Genomic DNA, 27,097 nt, shown 5'->3' with positions numbered 1-27,097 from the left:
ATCTCCATAGACAAACATTGGCAGTTGAGTGGGCCATACTAAAGAGCTCAGTGACTTTCAACGTGGCACCGTCATAATTTGCCACCTTTACAACAAGTCAGTTCGTCAAATTTCTGCTCAGGTAGAGCTGCCCCAGTCAGCTGTAAGTGCTGTTATTGTGAAGTGGAAACGTCTAGGAGCAACAACAGCTCAGCCGCGAAGTGGTAGGCCACACAAGCTCACAGAACGGGACTGCCCAGTGCTGAAGCGCGTAAAAATCGTCTGTCCTCGGTTGCAACACTCACTACCGAGTTCCAAACTGCCTCTGGAAGCAACGTCAGCACAGCAACTGTTCATCGGGAGCTTCATGAAATGGGTTTCCATGGCTCAGCAGCCGTACACAAGCCTAAGATCACCATGCGCAATGCCAAGCGTCGGCTGGAGTGGTGTAAAGCTCGTCGCCATTGGACTCTGGAGCAGTGGAAACGCGTTCTCTGGAGTGATAAATCACGCTTCACCATCTGGCAGTCCGACGGAGGAATATGGGTTTGGCGGATGCCAGGAGAACGCTACCTGCCCGAATGCATAGTGCCAACTGTAAAGTTTGGTGGAGGAGGAATAATGGTCTGGGGCTGTTTTTCATGGTTCGGGCTCGACCCCTTAGTTCCAGTGAAGGGAAATATTAATGCTACAGCATACAATGACATTCTAGACGATTGTGTGCTTTGAACTTTGTGGCAACAGTTTTGGGAAGGCCCTTTCCTGTTTCAGCATGACATTGCCCCCATGCACAAAGCGAGGTCCATACAGAAATGGTTTGTTGAGATCGGTGTGGAAGAACTTGACTGGCCTGCACATAGCCCTGGCTCGACCCCATTGAACACCTTTGGGATGAATTGGAATGCCGACTGCGAGCCAGGCCTAATCGCCCAACATTAGTGCCCGACCTCACTTATGCTCTTTTGGCTGAATGGAAGCAAATCCCCGCAGCAATGTTCCAACATCTAGTGGAAAGCCTTCCCAGAAGAGTGGAGGCTGTTATAGCAGCAAGGGGGGGGGGGGGGGGGGGGGGGAGGGACCAAATCCATATTAATGCCCATGATTTTGGAATGAGATTTGTGATGTTCGGTGTCCACATACTTTTGGTCATGTAGTGTATGTAATTACTAAAAGGAGAAGCATCTATCACCCTTCATTTTAAAGTGTTCTTACTGTCATAGAATAATAAAAATGGTAATGTTGGAAAGCTAATAATGGCTTTACTTGGAACAAAAAGCCTGTCTTTCGAGGAGGAAAGAGAAAGAAGTGGGACTTGGAGATTTAATGTAGCGGTACCAACAGTACGACAGCAGGAAGCCTTTGGAATGAAGTGTGATGGACATGGAAGGAGCACACAAAATTATATGTAGTAATAATTCTCGAAGCAAGAAAAAAGTATATTCTAGTACACGGAAGGAGGACACAAACGGCAACAACCAAAGCCATGACGACGATGGCGGCTGCAGCAGCAACCAACAACAACTATGTGTTATAAAATATTGGCTGTTAAAGTTTGTTTCTGTTTTTAAAAAAAGGCACGACTGGTACATAACATTTGAAGAGATGAAAAACTGCTAGTTAGTGAATTTTTTTTGTGTAATTGCTCTAATTTTGTCATGGCTAGGGACAATATTTTAGATATGTGGAGATCCAGCTTTGCAAACATACAGCAGATATAACTAGAGTTCATAGGTCACGATACCCTGCACAGTTACTTCAATTTTAATAAAATGACTATAACCGTTTATTTTTGGCAAAATATAAAGTAGCTTGAAAAGAGTGATGAGAAAGTATTGCAAAGGAAGAGATCAAGTTATTCAAAGAAGGTTACCTGTTGAAAGTCTTGAGTAGTGAGCTGTCCAGTAATGGTATACAGTTTCTCCCTGAGGTGCACAGCCTTCCCAAGCACATGTTGCATGAACACCCTTTCTGTGCTGTCATTCTCTACTCTCTCCCTATCCCTGTCAGATTGCATCACCAATCCAAAGGCTTCAATTAGAGATGGTGGCAAAGTGCCAGGTTCCTACAAAGAAACCACAGCAGGAAAAGGTAGCGGAATATTTTAAAACGTTAAGAAATAAGAATACAGATATTACCTGTTGTGAAATTTCACATTCCTGAACGTGTATTCACGTATTTCACATTTTCACACTCCTTATGTGCTGTACGTTCTTTGTTACAGATATTTTATCACCTACTTTATCCATATAATCTACTGGCAAGGTACCCCATGCCGGGTGGAAGGCCAAAATCTGAAAAAAAAAGTTTTGAGAAATATATAAAACCTCCCACCCATCTCAGGACACCTGATGGGACCCAAAAAGGTTCCACAGAAAGCAGGCCCCAAAACTGAGAGAGTAGTTCAAGGATGGACACATAGATAGACACTCCTGCTTTATTTTATAGATACAATAAGATACAGTGTGCCCATCTGTTTTGCATTTCATCCCAAACCACTGGTCGTACAAAGTAAAAAAAAAATGGTATCATATTTATTCATCACCCAGGACCAGTGTGGGGTCAAACTTCTTTTTTTTTTTTGACAAAAAAAAGTTTCATTATTAACATCGATAAACACCCACACGAAGCAGACATAGACTATGCTTCGCATCGAGTTGTCGTGAGATGCTGCTGATTGGCTGTGAGCCGAGGTGCACTGTGATTGGTTCCTGACAAGTGATGTCATCCACCCGAACTGTACCTATTTTCCTGCCGAGTTGCCGAGATCGTTACCTTGACATTTAAGGCTTTTATTTTCTCATCATACTAACATTTGGCAATTCTCTCTGTTTGAACTTTATATAATTAATTGAAAACTGCTGGGCAATCTCCCTCAAATTTTGCATACGTGGTCGGGATACCCAAGCCTATCATGCAACCAGGGTGTGTTCAGTTACCAAGGAGCTAGCTAGTACTTGCCAGGCCAGCTGTTCCTTTTCAATGGTTTGGAATGGAGTGCTTGCTTGAGTGCTTAAGCCAGTTGGCGAGTGCTCTACAAGAAACTTCAAACTTGGTAAGTGAACACGCCCCAGTTGTTTCCATCCTACCAGTTTCCAGTAAGGCTTTCTTATTCTTTGACCATCAACAAGAAACAAGGTCAATCCTTAGAGCACATAGCGTTGTATTTCACACTGCACATTTGAGGTCACGGTCAACTTTATGTTGCGTTATCGTATACAATGTCTCTGAGGGGGAATGAAGGCCTGATTACAGATAGAAGACAAATAAACGTCCCTCAGAAGTATTAAGAAAAAATAAGACTAGTCCTGAAGCTCACCTGGATCAGACTGCTGATGCAACACCCCCTGTAGGTTAGGGCAGGAAATTTGAGTGTTTTAGGCCTGATTTCATCATCATCGTTTTACAGCCAATTCCATGCTTGCATGTGTAAAGCGTGATTAACCTAATGGCTGCTTCGCCGAAAGGCATATTTGAGGCATGTGTTTTTTTGTGGCTGGATGCCCTTCCTGATGCCACCACAGAATCAGCTGTGTACCTAGCCTTTGTCTAAAGAGACATACCGTGCAAGGCAACGGGGATTCGCAATCGGAGTTTCCTTCTCCTAGGTGGATTGCCTACCAAGGCTAAAGAGCTCCACCTACCCTGGTTGGATTGGTGAGTGTCACAAGAAGTCCTCACAATGGAGTGCCATGCAGACTACACCTCTAGGGTACCAACCTACTCCGAGAAACTCCAGGCATTTAGCCAGTGCCCTCAAAAGCACTGTTACCATGGTGTACCACCAGGAGGTAGTCTGAAAGTCTTGGCAATGGTAGAGGCTATGTACCAGAATGAAGGGCTTACACACTCGGCCTTCTTTTGGCTCGCAGAGCTATCCAGCGGCTGTAGCTAAAAGCAACGAGTGGTAAACCACATCGCACCTTACTACAGCACTAGACGTGTACACCTGCCCTGTGAAAAACAAACAAACACAAAGCGTGTGTTTGGTTCAGGTGATAATGACTGAAGTGTTTCCAGACTGACTCATTGACTGACTTACCAACGGACACCGCTTGATCCATAAACTCCCCGGACTAAAGTCCAGGTGAGCTAAAAAGGGTCTTTTTGGATGCATTTGAAGCAGATATTTTTTGCATTTCCCACCACCACAATTTCATTTGATGTTGAGTTTCTCAAGTTTTGGATTTATTTTCTCCACTGTGCCCTCCGCTCCGCCAATCTTAATGCCAACCCAAAACTCTCTATTAGTAGTCATATCGCTCTATCATGCAATTGAATACCTCAACTCCTAAAATAACAAAATAATATTACTTATATGGCTAAATGTACACTTAATTTATAGCTTGCTTTATAATGCATCCCTGTAGCCTGGGTCACAGACGGAGTGGCCTTACCCCAAGTCCAATTGGATCGTCCTTTTTAGAAATGGTTTTACGTGCCACGGTACTTGGATTATCAATGCCCCAGATGGCACATTGAACGGGTATGCTGATCTCCTGGGATATATCTTCTCCAAACTTCCTTGGGATGCCAAGTACAATGGTTCTGCTTTCCAGCACTGAAGCACAAAGGAGGTTGTTGAGAATAAGATGTTTCTTTCCGAGCTTTGTACAGCTTATCCGGAATTTTTATTTGAAACCGGATATAACTACAATAATGAATGGTGCAATAATAATTACTAATAATGTCAATAACTATAATAGTTTCCAATGAATAATAGCACTATCATTAATTAGTTGGTAGACATATTAAGAAGTAAGTTAAGAGTGTGGGCCAGAAGACTATCAAGTGGTGGAAGTGTAAAGATAATGTCACTTTAAAGTACGAGGAGAAAGTGAAGGGAAAGTATTTGGTGAGGAAACTGAAGGCTTGGAGGAGGAGTGGAAGAAGTATAGATGGAGCGTTTAGGGTTATTACAGAAAATGTCTGGAAGAACATCAGGAAAGGGTACAATGGCAAGGAATATAAAGCGGGTGTCGTAGATGGATGAAGTAGCAAATGCAGTTAGTGAAAAGAAGAATGTTTGGAAGACGATAGAGAAGATCAAGTAGAGAGAGAAGGACAACTGGGTACAGGATCACCGCAATTGTATGGGCAGTCGAAGAAAGCAGCAAAGAGCTGAGAACGAGGAAAGGAATGATATGGAAACAGATGTGTACAGCAAGTTACAAGAGGAATGGTAGGAAGAAGATTATCTACAAATTGACCCAAGACAGCGACGAGGACGGCAAGTATGTAAAGGGGGGGACGGTGATTAAGGATTGAGATGGGAGTTGGTGTAGGAAAGGTAGACAGCAATGAAGGTCTGGGAAGGATATTTCAGGAGCTATTGAACTACTGAGGAAGCAACAATGAGCTGGAGCTATGTAGAGGAGAATGTGGAAGTAGTGGATATTATGGAGAAGGAGGTGCAGACATGGTTAAAGATGAAGAAAGGGAGGGTGTCGGGCATTGATGAAATATGTTTGGAGATGCCAATTGCAGTAGAATCACACTTCTAAGTCATGTCATGAAGATACTGGAGAGGATTCTGGATGAGAGGATAAGGAAATGGGGGGGAGCAGGAGATGGGCGATGAACAATAGTGGTCTCGAAAGGGTGGAGGGACGATGGACCAGATCTGTAGGAACTTAGTGAGGCAGCTGAGGGCTTTGAGGAGGAGTGAAAGAAGTACAGATGGGTGTTTAGGGGTTATGGCAGAAAATGTGTGTGGAAGAACATCAGGAAAGAGTACAATGGCAAGGAATAGAAAATAAGCCTGTTTACGCCTCTTTACACTGAGACAGTTGGTGGAGAAGAGGACGGAGTGCAATGTGAAATGGTATTTGGGTTTGTGGACCTCAAGAAGACTTACAACAATGTCCTGGGAGAGATGGTGATGGCAATGCTGGATGGATGGGAGTACTGGAAGCAAAAGTTAGGTTGGTAGAAGGTATACATGAGGGAATGAAGGGAAGAGTTTCACTTGGTAATGGTTTGTCAGAAGAGTTCAGTGTGAACATTCGGATTGAGGCAAGGAAGTTCATGCAGTCCATTACTCTTTATGGGGATGGAACTAGTGAGCAAGAAGGTCAGAAAGGGAGGCCTTTTGAGAAAGATAATATATGCAGATTGTCTAGTTATTTTTGCGTAGAGCAAGCAAGAAATGCAGGAGTGGAAAAATGTGCTCGAGAAACATGGATTGAGGATGAGCCTGGAAAAGAGAGATAATGTTGGTCAGACAGCAGCGAAAATAACTGAATGTCAGCTTAGAGAGGAAGATCTGTTAGGGAAGCAGATTTTAGTATTTAGGAGGAACGGTGACCGAGGATGGAAATTTGGAGAGAGAGGTGCAGAGGAGGATGGAAAATGGAGGGACTCATTGTGGTAAGGAAAGTATCAAGGAAATTGAAAGGGAAATTTCTGGAGTCTTGTGTAACGCCGGCCTACATTTACGGTCTGGATATGGTAGCACTGACAGAGAAACACCAACAGAGGCTGCAGGTCTACGAAAACAACTGGGTCAGGAGGATAAAGGGAGTGAAGATTGCGGATAGAAGGATTGATGAACTGAGGGAAGAGATCGATATGAGGATGAGATTGATAAAAAGCCAGCTGAGGTGGACTGGGCACCTGGTGTAGATGGAAGAAGAAAATGGCAGAGACAATAGATGGGTTGAGGGAGCAAGGTAAGATATGAATAAGAGATACGATACACATCCACTGAGATTGGAACATTGTGTGAGGAAGGATGTTAGTAAGATGGAGGTGGAAGGGAGAACGGCGGAGGTAACAAACAATAAATTTTGGTTGGGATAGAAACATAGAAGGCAGTGGAGGTGTATTCTATAAAAGGTGGCACAGCAGTATCTTTTCTACCATTAGGCCTCACCCCCTATAAAGAGAAATGAGAAAGAAGAATAAGTCATTATAATGTTACAGGAGGCATTAATATTTTAAGTTACTAATATTTAAGGCAGGTGATGTCAAGGGACACGAGATACGACTGATTGTAAAAATATAAAATACAAGAAACAAATGTTTTGCATATGGAAAAATTACATGCCAGCCCAACTATTAGCTGAATTCCAACCTGGGGTCACAAGTCAGCCCAACTATAAACTATCCTGGGCCCGGTCGTGAGAAACCCGGATAAATTAACCACCGGATGAGAGCTATCCTGTGGTTAAGATTCTTATCGGAAGGCTAACTATCTGATGGATAAAGCACGGTTGGATAGCTATCCACAGGCTAAGGTGTGAATAAACTTTGGATTGGTAGATGGCAATGTCCCACAATGAATTGCACTGTCTCGTCCACTTGCAAAGCTATCATGGCGGCTGAGGTCAAGCATAATAGAAAGAGGAAGGCAAACTTTAGGCCAACCGAATGAGATATATGCTGTGGCTGGCGAAAGAAAGGCATGTAAAGGTCGGCTCAAACCTGCCGTGTCATCATGAGCGTACCTGCCTCATCATGCTCGTACCTGCCATGTCATCATACTCATACCTGCCATGTCATCATGCTAGAACCTGCTGTATCATCATGCTCAAACCTGCCGTGCCATCATGCTTGTACCTGCCGTGCCATCATGCTCGTACCTGCCGTGTCATCATGCTCAAACCTGCCATGCCATCATACTTGTACCTGCCGTGTCATCATGCTCAAACCTGCCGTGCCATCACGCTTGTACTTGCCGTGTCATCATGCTCGTATCTGCCGTGCCATCATGCTCGTACCTGCCGTGCCATCATGCTCGTACCTGCCGTGCCATCATGCTCGTACCTGCCGTGCCATCATGCTCGTACCTGCCGTGTCATCATGCTCGTACCTGCCGTGTCATCATGCTCGTACCTGCCGTGTCATCATGCTCGTACCTGCCGTGTCATCATGCTCGTACCTGCCGTGTCATCATACTCGTACCTGCCGTGTCACCATACTCGCACCTGCCGTGTCACCATGCTCGTACCTGCCGTGCCATCATGCTCGTACCTGCCGTGTCATCATGCTCGTACCTGCCGTGTCATCATGCTCGTACCTGCCGTGCCATCATGCTCGTGCCTGCCGTGCCATCATGCTCGTACCTGCCGTGCCATCATGCTCGTACCTGCCGTGCCATCATGCTCATACCTGCCGTGTCATCATGCTCATACCTGCCGTGCCATCATGCTCGTGCCTGCAGTGCCATCATGCTCGTACCTGCCGTGCCATCACGCTCGTACCTGCCGTGCCATCACGCTCGTACCTGCCGTGTCATCATGCTCGTACCTGCCATGTCATCATGCTCGTACCTGCCGTGTCATCACGCTCGTACCTGCCGTGCCATCATGCGCGTGCCTGCCGTGTCATCACGCTCGTACCTGCCGTGCCATCATGCTCGTACCTGCCGTGTCATCATGCTCGTACCTGCCGTGCCATCATGCTCGTGCCTGCAGTGCCATCATGCTCGTACTTGCCGTGCCATCACGCTCGTACCTGCCGTGCCATCACGCTCGTACCTGCCGCGCCATCACGCTCGTACCTGCCGTGCCATCACGCTCGTACCTGCCGCGCCATCACGCTCGTACCTGCCGTGTCATCATGCTCGTACCTGCTGCATCATCATATAGCGTGTGCCGATATTGCATTGTATTGCCATGATCAGTAATGAATTTCGTTGTTTTCAACGCCCACACGATCATTTACTGGTGTGATGACGTCGTGGCGCATGTGGATTGATTATTAGATCGCAATTAATGATAAATAGTGTTCAAATATTTATATTGTTACGTGTTCCTCCCCGACCTCCTAGTCTTGGTATACCTCCGAACCCCGAGAGGAGCCACGGCAGAAAAAAAAAAATGTTATTCCGTGTCAAACTCAATAATGAAACCACACCAATGGTTATCAACAAACAAATAATATATTAAAAAGCACACAGGAAGAACAATACAACATTGGTAGCAATCAACCATACAATCAATATCTTAAGATGGTACCATCTTCTCAAGTAACCTAACTCAAACTCACTGCGCTCCCAGTGAACGGAACAGAACCCTCCTCAATGTCTCTATAACTCAGAGGGGATCCCGGCGAAGAGGCGATGAGGCGATGAGGTGAGTAAGGAGGTGTAGGCAAGGCGTGGACCGTCACGTGGTCCAAACCAACAGCACACTGGCGGTGGAAAGAGAAATCCCAAAGACGCGATCCAGACGTGTACATTCACCGTTCAATCCGCGAACTGCAGTGTAATCTTCACACGCCGCTTTAGTGCACACCCATCCCCGGCAGACCACCGGAGGGTGAGGCCAGCTGACGCGGCAAAAACCTTGTTCAGTGAACGACGCGCGAGGGTCAAAATGGCGGACGGCTCTTACTCGAGCCGTAGCCTCTAGGCGAGGATTCTCCGGAACCTCAACGCCGATACCTGAATACGCAGGTTTTTCAATACTCCTGCGATAACACCAATCGTACGAAATTCCTTTCACTGACTCAAAGTTCACTCGCGACCTTCGCTCGACCACGCTCGGTAAGGAGCTTCAAGACATGTCCTTTCACTGTCTCCTCAAGCTTCTTCCTCCTCTCTATCGTCGTCTTCCGGCTTCGATCCTGTTTCCTGTCTCGTTTTTTCCATGAGCGCTTTTAACCTTTTAACCACAATAACCATTTCCCTTAAACAACAATAACCATAATCGCAGTTTCCTTCAAACCCCAATAATAATAATAATACATAACCAGAAATGCTCCACGTGGATGGAAACCACAACCACGGAAGTGCTGAATCCGTAACAATATCCAAATAAAACATAGGTAGACCAACAAGGCGATTACCTCATACAGGTACTTCCTTTACCATGAATGCTCTGTGAAATCAGGCGCAAGTCAATAATTGTTTTATCAGTTCCCGGCCGCCAGAAAGTCGGATTCTTTATCCCCAACATAAGAGGTATACTGTGTTTAAGTTTCTTATCCAAAGGATAACTAATCGAAGGATAAATCCTTGGTTGTTCAAAAGCTGGATAAGGGTGGGATAGTTATCCGCAGGATAAGGGCTGGAGAAGGCATGGTTACAGTTCTGATTGACGTATGGTATCCCACAATGCATTGCATCATCTTGGCCGCTTGAAAAACAATCATGGCGGATGAAGTCAGTCATGCTAGAAAGATAAGGCAAATTTTACTCCAATCAAACGGGATATGCTGTGTTGGGCGGCAGAAGATCATATAAAGGTCGTTAGAAGTAAATTTTCCAGCACCCTAACGAATGATGTGACAATTACAGCCCAATGTGCAATGACAATCGTACCTGCCGTATGAGACAATCAATGGCGTCGGAGACAACTATCGCTCGACGGAGGAAGTGAAGGAGAAATGATTCACGCATTGTGTAATGTAACCCGAAAGACTACGATCGATTGTCGTACATTTATTAACTCTCAGGATACAGGCCCGTTTCATGTCCACGCCATCTGCACTCTGACGTAACTCCCGGAAACGGAGGGAGACTCGTTTAACACAGGGAACATTTGCACGTCCATTGTCCATACATGACACACTGCTTCAACATGCTTGCACATCCATACATGAAACATTGGATCAACACGTTTACACGTCCATTGTCCACACATGACACATTGGATCAACACGTTTGCACGTCCATTGTCCATACATGACACACTGGATCAACACATTTACATGTCCATTGTCCATACATGACACACTGCTTCAACATGCTTGCACATCCATACATGAAACATTGGATCAACACGTTTACACGTCCATACATGACACATTGGATCAACACGTTTGCACGTCCATTGTCCACACATGACACATTGGATCAACACGTTTGCACGTCCATTGTCCATACATGACACATTGGATCAACACATTTACACGTCCATTTTCCATACATGACAAACTGGATCAACACATTTACACGTCCATTGTCCATACATGACACACTGGATCAACACATTTACACGTCCATTGTCCATACATGACACACTGCTTCAACATGCTTGCACATCCATACATGAAACATTGGATCAACACGTTTACACATCCATACATGACACATTGGATCAACACGTTTGCACGTCCATTGCCCATACATGACACACTGGATCAACACATTTACACGTCCATTGTCCATACATGACACACTGGATCAACACATTTACACGTCCATTGTCCATACATGACACACTGGATCAACACATTTACACGTCCATTGTCCATACATGACACACTGGATCAACACGTTTGCACATCCATTGTCCATACATGACACACTGTATCAACACATTTGCAAGTCCATTGTCCATACATGACACATTGGATCAACACATTTGCACGTCCATTGTCCATACACGACACACTGGATCAACACATTTACACGTCCATTGTCCATACATGACACACTGGATCAACACGTTTGCACATCCATTGTCCATACATGACACTGTATCAACACATTTGCACGTCCATTGTCCACACATGACACATTGGATCAAGACGTTTACACGTCCATAAATGACACATTGGATCAACACGTTTGCAGAATTTCCTTTCAACTTTCCGTTTGTCCGACAGATGTCAAACATCGCCGGATCGTCTGCCATTTCAAATTGCACAAACCTACGTACGCATCACTAACTACAGATAAGGTGGGCGTCTGGGCGGAGGTTATGTTTTCACCCATGTCTGTTTTTCTGTTAGCAGGATGTCTAAAAAAGCTGTGGACAGATTCGGACAAAACTTGGTGGACAGGTTGGTTTTGTGACTAGGCCAAATCGATTCGATTTTGATGATGATTTTGAAAATTTAATTATTTTATTATTTGATGAAGATCCAAATCCGGACACAAACATTCGAGTTGAAAACTGGTGCTTCTACTCTGGAATGTTTTAATAAGTTCAAAAGAAAAGTTGGGATGGTGAGAACTCCAATTATCTCTGTGTAAATGTGCATGGCATAGCTCTACTCCCGGATCTGGATCCAGACCTGAACCAAAATGGAATCGGCTTGTTATTGTCACCAACCCAACGCATCCACCTAGTTTTGTCATAACTCATCCACAACTTTTTGAAATATCGTGGTATACTGTACACGTGTACATAGTTTTTGACCCCATCTTTCAATGGTGAAATTCTCGTATCCAGATTCGGATCTTCACCAAAATCTAATCAATTCGTCCTTGTCACACACCCAACCTATCCACCAACTTTCATCCTGATCCATCCACAAGTTTTTGAGACATCCTTCTCACAGTCAGTGGTGGAGGTAACAAACTATAAATGATACTTGAAAGCATGATTCATTAACTTTTTACTCAATACAGTTCAAAATTTTAGTCTTCAACACAACCAACATCTTTCGTAATACCACATTCAATTCGATTTCCCAACTTGTTGAAAACATTCTCCAGTTGCTGTTGAGTAATTTAATTGCATTTGTGATCGTGGCCGTAAGTTCATTCAAAGAATTTGGTTTTGTTGGGTAGACAACAGTTTTACATAGCCCCGTAAAATGTTGTCAAATAAGGACAGGTCAGGGGAACGAGGTGGCCAAGCAATTGGTCCACATCTACTGATCCACTTGTCTCTGAAGACATAATTGATGAACCGTCACACTCCACATCCGATGCACAGTGGCAGAGAGCCTCATCATGCTAGTACAAGGCGATGTGTGAAATATAGTCGTGTCAGCCCTGTAGTGAACACCTCAGGGTGACGGAAAGCCGAACGTTATTAACTCCGAGGCGTATACCCAAACTTGGAGGGATTCTTTTTGGTGCGCGCGGGGAGGAACCAAATGAAGCCTTACTTGAACGAGAAGCACACAGGGTTTTATCCGAAACCCACAGAACACAGAAACATGACACCGTTGAAAATGCAATGCAAATCGATTTATTGAAAGTAATGCAAAGAATGAAATAACCATTGTGGTAAAACTAATATTCTTAACTGAGGTACCTCCACTCAGACTCGTATACAAACAAGGGGAAAACGAAAGTAAAAATAAATAATGTTTCTGCCTGCTGGCACTTAGTTCTGGTCTCAATAAGGGGCTTGGTGTTTGTTGCCTCCAAACCACCTCGCAGGAAGCGTACAAACTGGCGCTGAGTTGCGCTCCTTGACGTCCCAACGTGAGGTACACTTCTCACGTCCGGTCCTCCTGCGAGTCCCTCTGCCATCCCGGGGAAGCACAATGCGGACCCAGTCCACTACCAATGCTGATTCTCTTCCTCACGATGCCGACTGCCCCACACCACTCTTACTTAGTCTTTTTCCATAAGCGCACATGAGCCAAAACCACCCGAGCCAACTGCGACCCAAGACAAAAGAGAGAGAGAGCGCGAAGCGACCGTCTCCTTTCCAAACCCAGCACGAGAGAGAGCGAGAGGGGGGTGCACCCTCCTTTCTTTCTCACTGACGTCACACTCCACCAATCCCGACGTTCCATCGAATCATCCCATCTCCACAACCAATCATCCCCTTCGGGGCGTGGCCTCACAGCTTGCTTGACGCCCAATGACGAAGCTCGGGCGTGTCCTGCCAGTTACGATCCTTCGAGGCGGAACCTAGCCGTCCTTCGGGAAGGTTCAGCTGGGCGGGGTTGAGTTGCCGGTCGTAATGCTGGTTGGTCATAATGTAGGCTGGGTGGGGTACTGTCAGCGATTATGGTTGTTGTAGTAATTGTTGTTGTAATGGTGGCCCTTTTTCGATGAAATAAAACCGTAAGGAAAATCACAGGAGGCAGTTACATACTGGGAAGTACCCTTAAGCCCTATTTAAATAACACAAAACCACCCTCCGTATGGTGACATGCAACACTCTGAAGCTCAACGTTGACCCTGCCCATGTACATCGAAATGGGCTTTTCTACATGTCACACGGTCCATGCTAATCTATACATTCCTATCTCCATTATGGCAATTTGTCATCTACCCCCACAAACGTATCAATATCATCGTAATAATTTTGGAACCAAAATGGGATAATTGTGGTTGTTGACTTTACCACCACAACTGATGTCCACATCCATTGACGTAGAAGGTGTTTCATCAGATAATGTCAACTCGGCAAGAAACCCAAGGGAATTGTGGAATTAACATCAGCAATAACAAAAACATTAATTAAAAACATTAGCATTACCAAAACTTGATGATTATGCTTTCATGTACCATTCATAGATTTCCTATCATGTGTACATCGAAAGTTAGAACAGTTCAAACATGCACAAGGACTTTATGGACACCGTATTTATGGATACAGAATGCCAAGGGCATTTTAGTAGGGTCAATATACGAAAAAAACTCACCTAACCCCCAAAAATTGATACAAAAGGTTTTTCAATGGATTCTGGTACCATTGGGCATGCTAAATAACATACTAAAAATCTAGTAACGTCTGACTTCCGGAAAGGGGTCATTTTCAAGATGGCGTCCAAGATGGCTGCCGGAGCTTAAAATGGCCATATCTCAATTATTATTCAACCTAGAAAGGTGGTTTTGGTGTCTAACCCTAGGTTTTAGGGCCCAAGGAATCCAATTGAATCAATAAAATTACCATCAGTTAATTATTTATTGACAAGTCCAAGATGGCATCCCAAGGTGACATTCTGATCGACTAAAATGGCTCTGTCGAATAGTAGTCAACCTAGAGAGATATTTTCAGTGTGTATACCTATGGTGTTGGTGTTGGTGTTGGGCTAGCGTGCCAGAATCCTGGTGTTGGGCTAGCGGCTAGGGTGCCGGCTTAGGATCCAAGGATCCTGGGTTCGAATCCCGGTTAATCGCTGAATTAACGCCAGGGGGGATGACTCAGCCTGTCATCCTTCCGAGGTCGGCAAATTGAGTACCAGTTCACTGGTAATTCCCTGCTTGTCGTTAAAGGCGGCAAAAAGGGTTGGCGTCAGGAAGGGCATCCGGCCGTAAAACATTGCTTCAAAAAGGGGACCGAAAAACAACAACAACCAGTTCCCGAAAAAGGCCAACCCCCGCTTGCGGGGAAAAATGGCCTCTAAAGGTGGTTATTTATACCTATGTTTAAGGCACCCAGGAAATCATCAAAATTACTTAAATAAGCACGAAGTAATCAGGTAATCCAGTAAGCCAGGTTTACCAGCCCATTAGGCATTTGTTGTCTTATACAGTTAGTCGCTATTCATCGTCATCCTCCGACTCCTCTGGAAGAAACTTATGTGGATTGTCACATTCTTCAAGTTGGCACGGTCCACAGGCAGTAGTTCATGGTAGTCCATATCGTCTACAAGAGCAGCGGAGTGTCTTGCAGGCAGTGGAGCAGTTACAATGAATGACCTTCAAGAGACTGTCTGGAGCAGCGTTCATTCTTGACATAAGTGGGATAAACTGATTATCCTGCAGGCTCCACCCCCATTTCATGGCATCCATACCCTCTTCTTTTCCCATCCACACCATGATCTGGTAGTACGCTCTACGACAGTGAAGTTTGGTAGCAGATTCAGTTGGGGGCAGACGTTCGGGTGTTACAAAAGACGAAGCAGAGACAACCTTCATGCTGAAGGTGTTATATCGCATTGTTGCAAGGGAATCTTTGCACTTGCCACCAAAGAGGATAGCCATTACTCGGCATCCAAGGTCATCGATCACCTCTGTGGTCTGGTTTGGGATGGTGAATGTGTTGGCACAAGACCGAAGGACAGGGTCTCCTTTTACAAGCTTCTGGAAAGCAGTCTTTTTGCCAACACCAAAAATCCGAGAAGTCGTGTCACAACCAGTCATGGCATGGATGAATATCAACTGAGAACACATGTCATGTCCGAGGATTTCTTTTAGACGGTTGATGTCATACAGTCTTCCCCAATCTTCCTCCCCAATATAAAATAGTCTGTCCCTTGCCATAACCTCTCAAGCTTTGTACAAACCTTTGTCTGTAATGATCACTGAATACTGTGGACTGGAGTCACAGGTGGCAGTGGTGTAGACACATTACACTCTTATCTCCAATCTGAAACACACACTTGGTTCATTAGCTGGTGAGTCGGAGGATGACGATGAATAGCGACTAACTGTATAAGACAACAAATGCCTAATGGGCTGGTAAACCTGGCTTATTGGATTACCTGATTACTTTGTGCTTATTTAAGTAATTTTGATGATTTCCTGGGTGCCTTAAACATAGGTATACACACTGAAAATATCTCTCTAGGTTGACTACTATACGACAGAGCCATTTTAGTGGATCAGTATGTCACCTTGGGATGCCATCTTGGACTTGTCAATAAATAATTAACTGATGGTAATTTTATTGATTCAATTGGATTCCTTGGGCCCTAAAACCTAGGGTTAGACACCAAAACCACCTTTCTAGGTTGAATAATAATTGAGATATGGCCATTTTAAGCTCCCGGCGGCCATCTTGGACGCCATCTTGAAAATGACCCCTTTCCGGAAGTCAGATGTTACTAGATTTTTAGTATGTTATTTAGCATGCCCAATGGTACCAGAATCCATTGAAAAACCTTTTGTATCAATTTTTGTGGGGTTCAACCATATATTGACCCCTCTATTTGAAAGGTTCATGGCCTGGACATAAAAGAACAAAGTTTTAATCTTTGTTCAATACTAACTTTGCAACATAAAAATGTTAGTTTGCTGGAAAATTCAATTATAATGCAGGTGTATGTGTAGAAGAGGTGGAACAAGAGGTGTAGAAGAAGAATTGTTTTCTTGATTGACTTTGACTTTTTCACGCCAGGAAATGTTCATATACCCCTTGTATGTTGAACGATAAAGATAGGATGATACTGAACATGTGCAATAGCTTTGTGGGTCACTGGTTTTTCATTTTTAGGTTATTTCTCTGAAATAACCTCAGAGTGAGTCCCGGTGTCCGGCCGTACATACGTACATCCGTTAACATTTGACTAAAGCATCTCACAAACTACCCAACCGATATGCACCAAATTTGGTACAATGCATAAGGACAGACACACGGTCTCATGGGGTTGTGCTCCCCATCTGGATGCACCCCCTATAAAGGGGATGAAAGGTGGGGGTTTCCCAAAATCTTTTCAGAAACTGCCAGACAGATCCAGATCAAACTTGCCACGAGGCAACAGGACCATGCCCTAACCTTAAATTGTGCTCCTCATGGTCACATCTTCCCCTAAAAAGGTGGCCATGGGCCCCCTCCCCGAGTACATCATTTTCACTAGAACATCTTCTCCACAACTACCTAAGTGAAACGGACCCAATTTGGTACAATGTATCAGGACAGTAAGATCTCATGGGCAATGACCCATGAGTAAGATCTCATGGGGTTGCGCTCCCCATTCGGATCCACCCATTTAAGGGAGGTTGAAGGGGGGTTTGCCCCAAATATTGGTATTTCATACAAAAATCTACTTCTCAGAAATCGACAACCAGATCTAGACCAAACTGGCCATGCAGCATCGTGACCATGCCCTTAACTTAAATTGTGCTCCCCATGGCCATATCTCCCCTGGAAAGGGGGCCACAGGTTCTCCCCTCATCCCTCATATTCACTAAAACATGTTTTCCTCACAAGCTACATGACCGATATGGACGAAATTTGGTACGATACATCAGAACATTAAGGTCTCATGGGGTTTTTGAGTTCAGGTAATATATTTTAAAATCTTCTCAGAAACTAGGGGTAAATAGCCGACAGTCCTCCAAAGGGCTATTTGATAGTTTATACGTCTGCAATAATATTTTAATGTTGCATTCCAAATAACCCCCATACTTTTACATCTAGCTTGACATTATGTATCTGAATGAGGTGCACATGCACACACGCGCTAACATATGCATGTACACAGGTCAGGTCAGGTATAGGAGCATGCGTCAGAGCGAGAGCACATCGCCACGTCCACTTTCCGTTAGTACTCCAGGGGCCTCCATCTGGCCATCCTCCGAGCCAAAGCTCGGCCCATCCCCATCTCCTCGAGATATCGCTCAACCTGCAATAACCACGTGGCGCGTGGTCGTCCTATTGGCCTCCTCCACTCACGAGGCTCCTTCACTTAGGGAATCTGGTGATCAGGATCCGCATCCAGAAAGCGAGTCACATGTCCATACAGCCACAGCTGATGCTCACAGATGATACAGGTAACAAATCTCATGCGAGTCTCTCAGCAAACGTTCTTTGGACACATAGTCAGACAAGCGATAGCCAAGGATTTTCCAAAGAGACCTGGTCCCGAAGGAGTTAAGTCTTTGTCTCAGATCCTTGATCAGAGTCCACATCTCCCATCTGTAGAGCAAGGCACCAATTACTTAAATACTCAGACTTTCATCCTCCTGCATAGGTACCAACATCACCCCATCCCAATCATCACATGGTCCAGTGAATCAAAGACTCTCCAGGTTCTACCCAGACCTCTATTGACTTCTAGCTCACAACATACGGAGACATGAATGTCACAGCCAAGTTAAGTGAATCCCTCTGTGACTTCAACATCCTCACCACAGACAAGATAGCAGCATCCAAGATGTCACTGAAAGCCTGGATCTTAGTCTCAACTCAAGAGACCTTTAATCTCAGTGGCTCCAACTTCTCATTCGGCACATTGAGGGCCTCAGTAAGGATGTCCAGAGTCTCCGCAAAGATGATTGCATCATTTGCGAAATCAATATCAAAGATCTTGACATTCCAAAACAATGCACCGCAGCTAGATTTCTCCGACATCCTCCCTAGAATCCAGTCCATACAAATGTTGAATAGGTTTGTGGCCAGTACACACCCTGTCAAATTCCAGTGGCAACTGGAAATAAGTCAGAGATGGAACTACCACACCCCACAATACTTTCAGTATCAGAGTAAAGTTCACGTGAGATTGATCAGCTTTGATAGAGCTGAACCCACGGAGATCTAGGATCGTCCAGAGGGCATCCAAATTCACTGAGTTGAACGCTCAGCCACCTACTATGATCTCACCACTATCCGGTCTCCGAACCTCAGAAAGTGCTGTAGTACGGATGTTTCGACGCTGAAGCTCAGATGACAGCAAAGACAGGTGATCATCCCCTCTTCGAGTGAGTACATTCAGGTACATACCCTAAAGGACTAAAGGACTGACGACACCTCAGCACCACCCCGACACACACCACCACATCCTGGCCCAGCTGTGTTCCCCCTATCATCACATATACGGAAATACACGGAAAAAAAAACAAAAACAAAACACACACACACACACACACACACACACACACACACACACACAAACACACACACACGATTGAATCCTCTCTTTCTCCTTCTATAAATTCCAACAATTATAATCATTTATTTAACATTAATGACTGTTATAACAGCATAACTTTAAAGGATTCTGTTAATTATGGTAATTACACCATAATCTTTACCATAATTACACCATAATCATAATCACATAATAATAATCATAATCATATCATAATCATAATATATCATAATCATAATCATAATCAAATTACACAATCATAATCATAATTACACCATAATTTCACCATAATTACACCATAATCTGCATCTTTGCAAGCCTTAAAATATTTTTGTTTTTTGTAGATGTGAGAACATCACTATTTTGTAAGCAAGTGACGGATTAATTAATCGGAATGCCTCAATCATCAGTTAGGATCATTTTGTCATGAAGTTTTTTTTTTTAAACTCTTTCAACTCTCCAAAAGGTGAGTCCATAACCTCATGAGCATGGTCAAAATGAAGAAGCTCTCTAAATTAGCTCTGAGATTATTTTATTGTTTTGCTATTGTAGTACCTGCAGTTGTACTAACTTGTGTTTGTACTAATATTTTTCTGCTTTAGTAACTCCGAAGGCTGGAAAGGGTGGAAATGCGAATGGTTCGGTGGATGTGCGGAGTATCGTTGAGAGAGAGGAAGACAAATGATGAATTGCGAAAGATGATGGGAATAGAGCCTGTGATTGATGCTGTGAAGAGGAACAGGTTGAGATGGTTTGGTCATGTGTTGAGGAAGGATGAAAGTGACTGGTTGAGAAGAGTGATGGAAATGAATGTAGAAGGAAGTAGAGGGCGGGGAAGACCGAGAAAGACTTGGCTAAAGATGGTGGAAGAAGAAATGTGGGCAAGGGGGTTAACAAGGGGAGATGCAGAAAATAGGGCAAAATGGAGAAGTTTTTCGGAAGATCCACAAGGCTAACCTCTGCTCTTGCAGGGAAAATGGCCTTAAAATGCATGTTGTTGTACTTACTCCCTTGGAGGGCCAATATCTTATCCTTTTTGAACAGACTCATGTCTCCCAGGAAGCATATGCCTCCCCGTGCCAGCACGACAGAGCCTGCTTGGATGCTGGCTGTCCCAGTACCATGGCTGTCTTGAGAAACTACAGCGAACATCTCATTGCATGCTTGATGCCGGATACATCTGCAGGAAAGTCCTGCTGCATACACCATCAACCTGCAAGCACCAACGGGTATTCAATAACATCGTTTCTTCCTGTAACTATGGCTAGTGTAGGGAAAATCGTCAAATATTCTTTATCACCTTTATCAGTGTCAAAAGCTTTCCAATAAATGTTAGGTCTTTAAAAATAACCACACAGTCACGTGAAAAAGTAAGTACACCCCATGTAAAGTTTTGACTTTTTCAACATATTTCAACATACAGCTATTTGATCTTCATCTATCTATAATTCCAGTAATCTCTGTCTGTCTGTCTGTACGTTTGTCTGTGACCGCTGTTTCTCGACAACCACGGGTCCGATATACTTTTAACTTGCCAGGTATATTGCTGGGGACCCGAGGATGTGCCTTTTCAAGGTTTCATATTAATCGGACAATTACTTACCGAGCTATGTCCAAAAAACGATTCAACCAATCAGAGAGCAGCGAACGATCGCGTGTGCCGAACGTGGCGGACACACTCTGCCTCGGATGGCACATTTGACAGCGTATTCATTTATTTCACGTTGGAAAACTATGTTGCCGTTAAACTATGTTTTAATAAAGTTTTAAAACTAATAAAAACGAATTTGCGATTCATTCGCTTTCCTGCGCGTTTGTGCACGCGATGGCGATTGCTTTACCAAACTCCGGAAGCCGTTCGCTTTGGACCAAACCATTTCATGTAAATAGAGGGGGGGGATTGTCACCGTACTCGCAAGCCGTTCGCTTTGGACCAAACCATTTCATGTAAATAGAGGGGGGGGATATAATTTTAGATATAGATATAGTACGGGCAATGCCCTAGTTTTAACAATATTGATAGATAAAGGTGATATAATATAACAAATATCATGAAACATTTACATTTTGTAGTCCATTGTATAATTTAAATAAACATAAATGCAAATTTTGCATGTGGAAAAAGTAAGTACACCCCATGAAGTGTTTTTCTAATCTTTTTAACATATGTGGATATATCAATATTTGATCTTCATTTAAACAGTATCTACAGATAAAGGTGATCTAATTGAACAAAAAACAATGAAAAATTGACTTTGCAATAATTTATTCAACAAAAAATTGTTGCACAGGATGCACAATTGCATGCACAGCTCGTTTCAAATCCCCCCGCAACATCTCGATGGGATTTAGATCCGGGCTTTGACTTGGCCATTCCAGAACCTTCCATTTCTTTCTTTTCAGCCATTCCTTGGTGGATTTACTGGTATGTTTAGGGTCATTGTCATGTTGAGCCTCAACCTTTGGTTGAGCTTCAACTTTCCGACAGATGGCCTCACATTATCCTCAAGCACCCTCTGGTACAATGAAGAATTCATAGTGGATTCTATGATGGTGAGCTGCCCAGGCCCTGATGCAGCAAAGCTGCCCCAAACCATAATATTTCCACCACCATGCTTTACAGTTGGTATCAGGTTCTTGTGGTCAAATGCTGTCTTTGGTTTTCGCCAAACATGTCTTCTGGTACTGTGGCCAAATAGCTCTACCTTTGACTCATCTGTCCAGAGCACATTGTTCCAGAAGTGCTGGTCTTTGCGTCGGTGTTCATTGGCAATCTTTAGTCTTGCCCTGATGTTCTTTCTGGACAGCAAAGGTTTCCTCCTGGCACACCTCCCATATAGATCAAATTTGTGCAGCCTCTTTCTAGTGGTAGACTCGTGCACTTTGACATCAACAGTGGTAAGAGCTACCTGTAGGTCCCGTGATGACATTCTGGGGTTCTTAGAGACTTCTTTCAGCATCTTGCGGTCTGCTCTCGGGCTGAACTTGCTGGGGCGGCCTGGCCTGAACAAGTTCGCAGTTGTTTGGAATCTTCTCCACTTGTAGATGATCTTCCGGACAGTCGAATGATTGATTTCAAATTGTTTGGAGATCTTTTTAAATCCCTTCCCAGACTCGTAGGCATCTATAACCTTCTTTCTGAAGGCCTCAGAGAGCTCTTTTGATCTAGGCATGGTGACGCCGCACACTTCAACAACAAAGAGCAAACCAAACTAAATGTCTGAGGTTTAAATAAGACAGGTTCCTCCAAGGTCCTCTCTAACGATGTTCTAATCATTTGCACCTGAGCTGGTGCACCTGATTCTAATTTTAGGTATTTGAAGTCATGATAAATGTAGGGGTGTACCTACTTTTTCCACATGCGAAATTTGCATTTATGTTTATTTAAATTATACAATGGACTCCAAAATGTAAATGTTTCATGATATTTGTTATATTATATTTTAGGAGTCGCGGAAGGCGAGAGAACGAGGCCATTCGTAGGGTTCGAAGATGGTTTATTGTAACAGCAAGATCCAGCACACTAAACTCGAACGGAAGTCAGCATGCTTATATAAAGCCAAAAGCCCTCTTCGGAGGGCGTGGCTCCGGCAACCGCGCGTGCGTCACGTCCGCACAACCACAAGTCCAACAGACCCGTGCACGTGTATTATGCCCAAATAAGGTAATCACATAAGGTAACCGCCACAATATCACCTTTATCTATCAATATTGTTGAAATGAAGATCAAATAGCTGTATGTTGAAATATGTTGAAAAAGTCAAATCTTTACATGGGATGTACTTACTTTTTCACGTGACTGTATCTCTCCATCCAAAGCTGAAGGAAGTATTGTGAGTTTAACTCGTAATCGTAGAACATCTGGCTGCAAGTTTCTCACCTGTCCAGTATTAGTGTGTCTCTCCCTATAATCAGCAAGTCCACAAAGTCTGCAGTTTGTTGTTCATGACCCGTTCCAGCAAGGCTGAGCAGTAAGGCTAGCTTGATTGTGCACATTGTTCTTGGTGGTACAATCTCTCCCGCAAAAGCTTGTGCAAGACAGCCAGTGAAGGCCCATGGGGAACCCCTGGTCTGTGCGTGAAGTTTCTGCATGCTTGCAGGAACAGCCCCACCACCTGAGTTCAGATTAGAGAATTGGAGAAGGGGCATCCACATATTAAATATGCAAAAGAGGGAGGGAAAGTGCTATTTTTTTTTTTCACACAATCTGTAGATTGGGCTGGCAGTCCCTGGCACGTTCGCAATTGAGCTTGCACAGGTGCATCTGAGTTGTCTCAACTGGGTTCGATTTTTCCAACCTGATTATCAACTGTCAGTCTGTCACCATTGTGTTTTGCAGTCAAGGCAAAGTCAAGTCAAAAAAACAAAAAAAAAAAACACCCTTTGACTTTTTTCACATTTTGTTGTGTTATAGCTTGAATTTAAAATGGTTCAAATTGAGATTTTTTTTAACACTGATCTATACATGATACCCCATAATGTCAAAGTATATATATTTTTATTTTTTTATTTTTTTATAAATCTTGCTTGCTGTTATTTAATATTTTAGAAATAATTTATACTTCTCCCATCCCCTACCCCTTCCCACGCCTCCTCCCCCCAAGCCCTCTCCCTCCCACACATCTCCCGATGTCCCTGCTCCCTCCCACACATCTCCCGATGTCCCTGCTCTCAAAGGTGTTTGTGTGCTTCCCCTTCTCTCCCCATCTTGTCTACCGCTCCCTCTTTTTATATATTTTGTTTGTCCGTTTGATTTTTTTTTTGTGTGTTAAATGTTAGCTCTTTCACAAGCCTCGATTCTGTATACAAAAAAAGAAAAAAGAAAAGAAAAGAAAAAGGCATTATATAAAGGAGTGTGTTATCAATTAAACTTGGGGCCTGTCCATCAGCAAGGGTTGCTGCTGGTGAATGTTAAAGGTCATATTAGGGCTGGCAGGATGGGCCTCTGAGCCGTCTAGCCTGGTTTAGAATGTCCGCCCAGCTATAAACTGTCATATTGGTGTTTTACAGGCAGGTGATTCATCAATGCGTATGACGCACTAAACTGGGCGTCCCGTCTATCGACATTAGTTGGTGGACCTTAAAGATACCACGGTGTCCTTTGTGAAGAGTAGGCGAGTTATCGCTGGCACCATGTACAAATTCCCAAATTCCTGCTCCAATCTACAGGGGGCACAGCTGTGCCTTTCCAATGAAAGACTAGAACGGATGTTTTTATGCCTCCGTTGACGAACTCTCCAGAGGCATGATGTTTTCAGGTTGTCCGTCCGTCCGTCCGTCCGTCCGTCATAGGTTTTTGTTCCCGCGATAACTTGAGAACAGCTGAAGGGATCTTAGTCAAACTTGGTGCAGGTTTGTTTAATGAGTTAAAGATGAACTGATTCGATGTTGGGGTCACGAGGTCAAAGACCAAAGGTCAGAGGTCATGTTAGGTAAAAATCCTGTTTCCACGATAACTTGTGAACCAGTGATGGGATACTGACCAAATTTGGTACAAATATGTATAATGATGTAAAGATTAACCTGTTAGACTTTGGGGTCAAGAGGTCAAAGGTCAAAGTCTGTAACAGGACTATAATTTGAGAGTGGCTAAAGTGATATAATTCAAACTTGGTACAAATATGTATAATGATGTAAAGATTAACCTATTAGACTTTGGGGTCAAGAGGTCAAAGGTCAAAGTCTGTAACAGGACTATAATTTGAGAGTGGCTAAAGTGATATAATTCAAACTTGGTACAAATATGTATAATGATGTAAAGATTAGATTTTGGGGTCAAGAGGTCAAAGGTCAAAGGTTGTAACAGGACTATAACTTGAGAGTGGCTAAAGGGATCTAATTCAAACTTGGTACAGATATGTATAATGATGTAAAGATTAACCTATTAGATTTTGGGGTCAAGAGGTCAAAGGTCAAAGTCTGTAACAGGACTATAACTTGAGAGTGGCGAAAGGGATCTAATTCAAACTTGGTACAGATATGTATAATGATGTAAAGATTAACCTATTAGATTTTGGGGTCAAGAGGTCAAAGGTCAAAGTCTGTAACAGGACTATAATTTGAGAGTGGCTAAAGTGATATAATTCAAACTTGGTACAAATATGTATAATGATGTAAAGATTCGATTTTGGGGTCAAGAGGTCAAAGGTCAAAGTCTGTAACAGGACTATAACTTGAGAGTGGCGAAAGGGATCTAATTCAAACTTGGTACAGATATGTATAATGATGTAAAGATTAACCTATTGGATTTTGGGGTCAAGAGGTCAAAGGTCAAAGTCTGTAACAGGACTATAACTTGAGAGTGGCTAAAGGGATCTAATTCAAACTTGGTACAAATATGTATAATGATGTAAAGATTAGATTTTGGGGTCAAAGGTCAAAGTCTGTAACAGCACTATAACTTGAGAGTGGCTAAAGGGATCTAATTCAAACTTGGTACAGATATAAATAATGATGTAAAGATTAACTGATTAGATTTTGGGGTCCTGAGGTCAAAGGCCAAAGGTCATATCAGGTAAAAATGTGATAACTTGTGAACAGATGAAGGGATTTAAATTAAAACTTGGTACAGTTATGTCTAATGATGTAAACATGAACCGATTAAATTTTGGGGTCAAGAGGTCAAAGGTCATTGCAGGTAAAAATGTGATAACTTGAGAACAGCTGAATGGATTTAAATCAAACTTGGTACAAGTATTATAATGATGTAATAATGTGGGCGGAGGCATATCGGTCGACGTCGTGACGTCGAAGAGTGTCGTTCTAGTTTCCATCTGAAGTGATGTTTTAAGGAACAGAGCGAAGTGATGTTTTAAGTTACGGATCTAAAAACCAAAAGGTGTCACAACTCGTCCTGATTGTAATTGTATGTTTAGGCAGAACAGATATAACAATGTCTTTTGTCACGGGATTAGGAAAATCTGCTGATGGGATTGAAACCTAGCAAGCCAGTATAAAACCTCTCGAGTAACAAAACTCATTGAGCCTTAGACCCGAGTGCTACTCGATCAGTGGAAAGAGCTGCAGCAGGATTGAATCCAGAGGTTTATCTTACTATCCGGCGCACCCTAGTGGTGCATGTACACAAAGCCAATGATGGGTTATGAAAGCAAAAGTCTGGAACTGATCATGAGGGACACTGAAAACTATTGCCCATTGTTCTTTTGAGTGGTGGTCCATGGCACAAGTATGTTTTAAAGATTTCTCCCTTACTGACTCACACTTGCTCTCCTATGTACAAAATGAGTAATGACCTTGTGATTTGAATGGGATGATGTTGCTTGCTTCAACACAGAAGGATGAATCTTGCCCTAATCCAACAGTCGCCGGTACACCCACCACTGTGTATGTTCCGCCCAACTGCACCCCGTTCACCAGCTCGTCTAGAAATACATTTTGCACAGTTATTACATCCATTACTCCATGAAAGTTGCAAACCTGAAATTGAAAAGTAAAAATATACCACTGTTTCAGTCACTTCCTGCTTTCTCTCTCATCTGGTATTAAGTAATACAATGGAAAAGTAGTCTTGCAAAATTAGAATCCGTCTGTCACGGCAGAATAATAATGAATAATAACGAGGAAAAATACAGTCACTTTCATTTGCCAGCTTATTATGAAAGTCTTGAGCATTCACCAAGTTAACAAGTAAGAGATATGCTGAATGATAGTTAACACCATAATTGTCAATATATATAGATACCGTGTACCGTGGTTGTTTATACCGTGTACCCCTCCCCCATCCTCACCCAGCCCTCCCCCACCCACAGATCTCCCGACGTCCCTGTTCTCTACTGTTGTTGTGCTTGTGTGCTTCCCTCTCTCTCCCCATCTTGTCTCCCCGCTCCCTTCACTGTATGTTTTATGTGTCTGTGCATGTTTTCATGTTCAATGTGTTATCTCTTACATGAGCCTCAATTTTGTATACAAAATATAAAACATT

General features: G+C 43.4%; 1 protein-coding gene across 1 annotated transcript in view; it reads right to left on the bottom strand.

The window, feature by feature from the left end:
- The window catches only part of MCMDC2 (minichromosome maintenance domain containing 2), a 47,574-nt gene that overhangs the window by 6,413 nt on the left and 14,064 nt on the right, over positions 1 to 27,097 (bottom strand). Inside the window, exons 5-9 of the mRNA XM_078766360.1 lie at positions 26,409 to 26,537; positions 23,036 to 23,270; positions 20,163 to 20,368; positions 4,374 to 4,537; positions 1,850 to 2,041 (exon numbers count right to left, since the gene is read on the bottom strand). Coding sequence (XP_078622486.1) covers positions 1,850 to 2,041; positions 4,374 to 4,537; positions 20,163 to 20,368; positions 23,036 to 23,270; positions 26,409 to 26,537 — 926 coding nt within the window. The remainder of the gene's footprint in view (positions 1 to 1,849; positions 2,042 to 4,373; positions 4,538 to 20,162; positions 20,369 to 23,035; positions 23,271 to 26,408; positions 26,538 to 27,097) is intronic.

Source organism: Myxine glutinosa, chromosome 12, assembly GCF_964187855.1.
Source record: "Myxine glutinosa chromosome 12, kmMyxGlut1.1, whole genome shotgun sequence".
Lineage (NCBI taxonomy): Eukaryota > Metazoa > Chordata > Myxini > Myxiniformes > Myxinidae > Myxine > Myxine glutinosa.
Note: the sequence above shows the minus strand (reverse complement) of the source record. Positions and strands in the feature narration are given on the sequence as shown.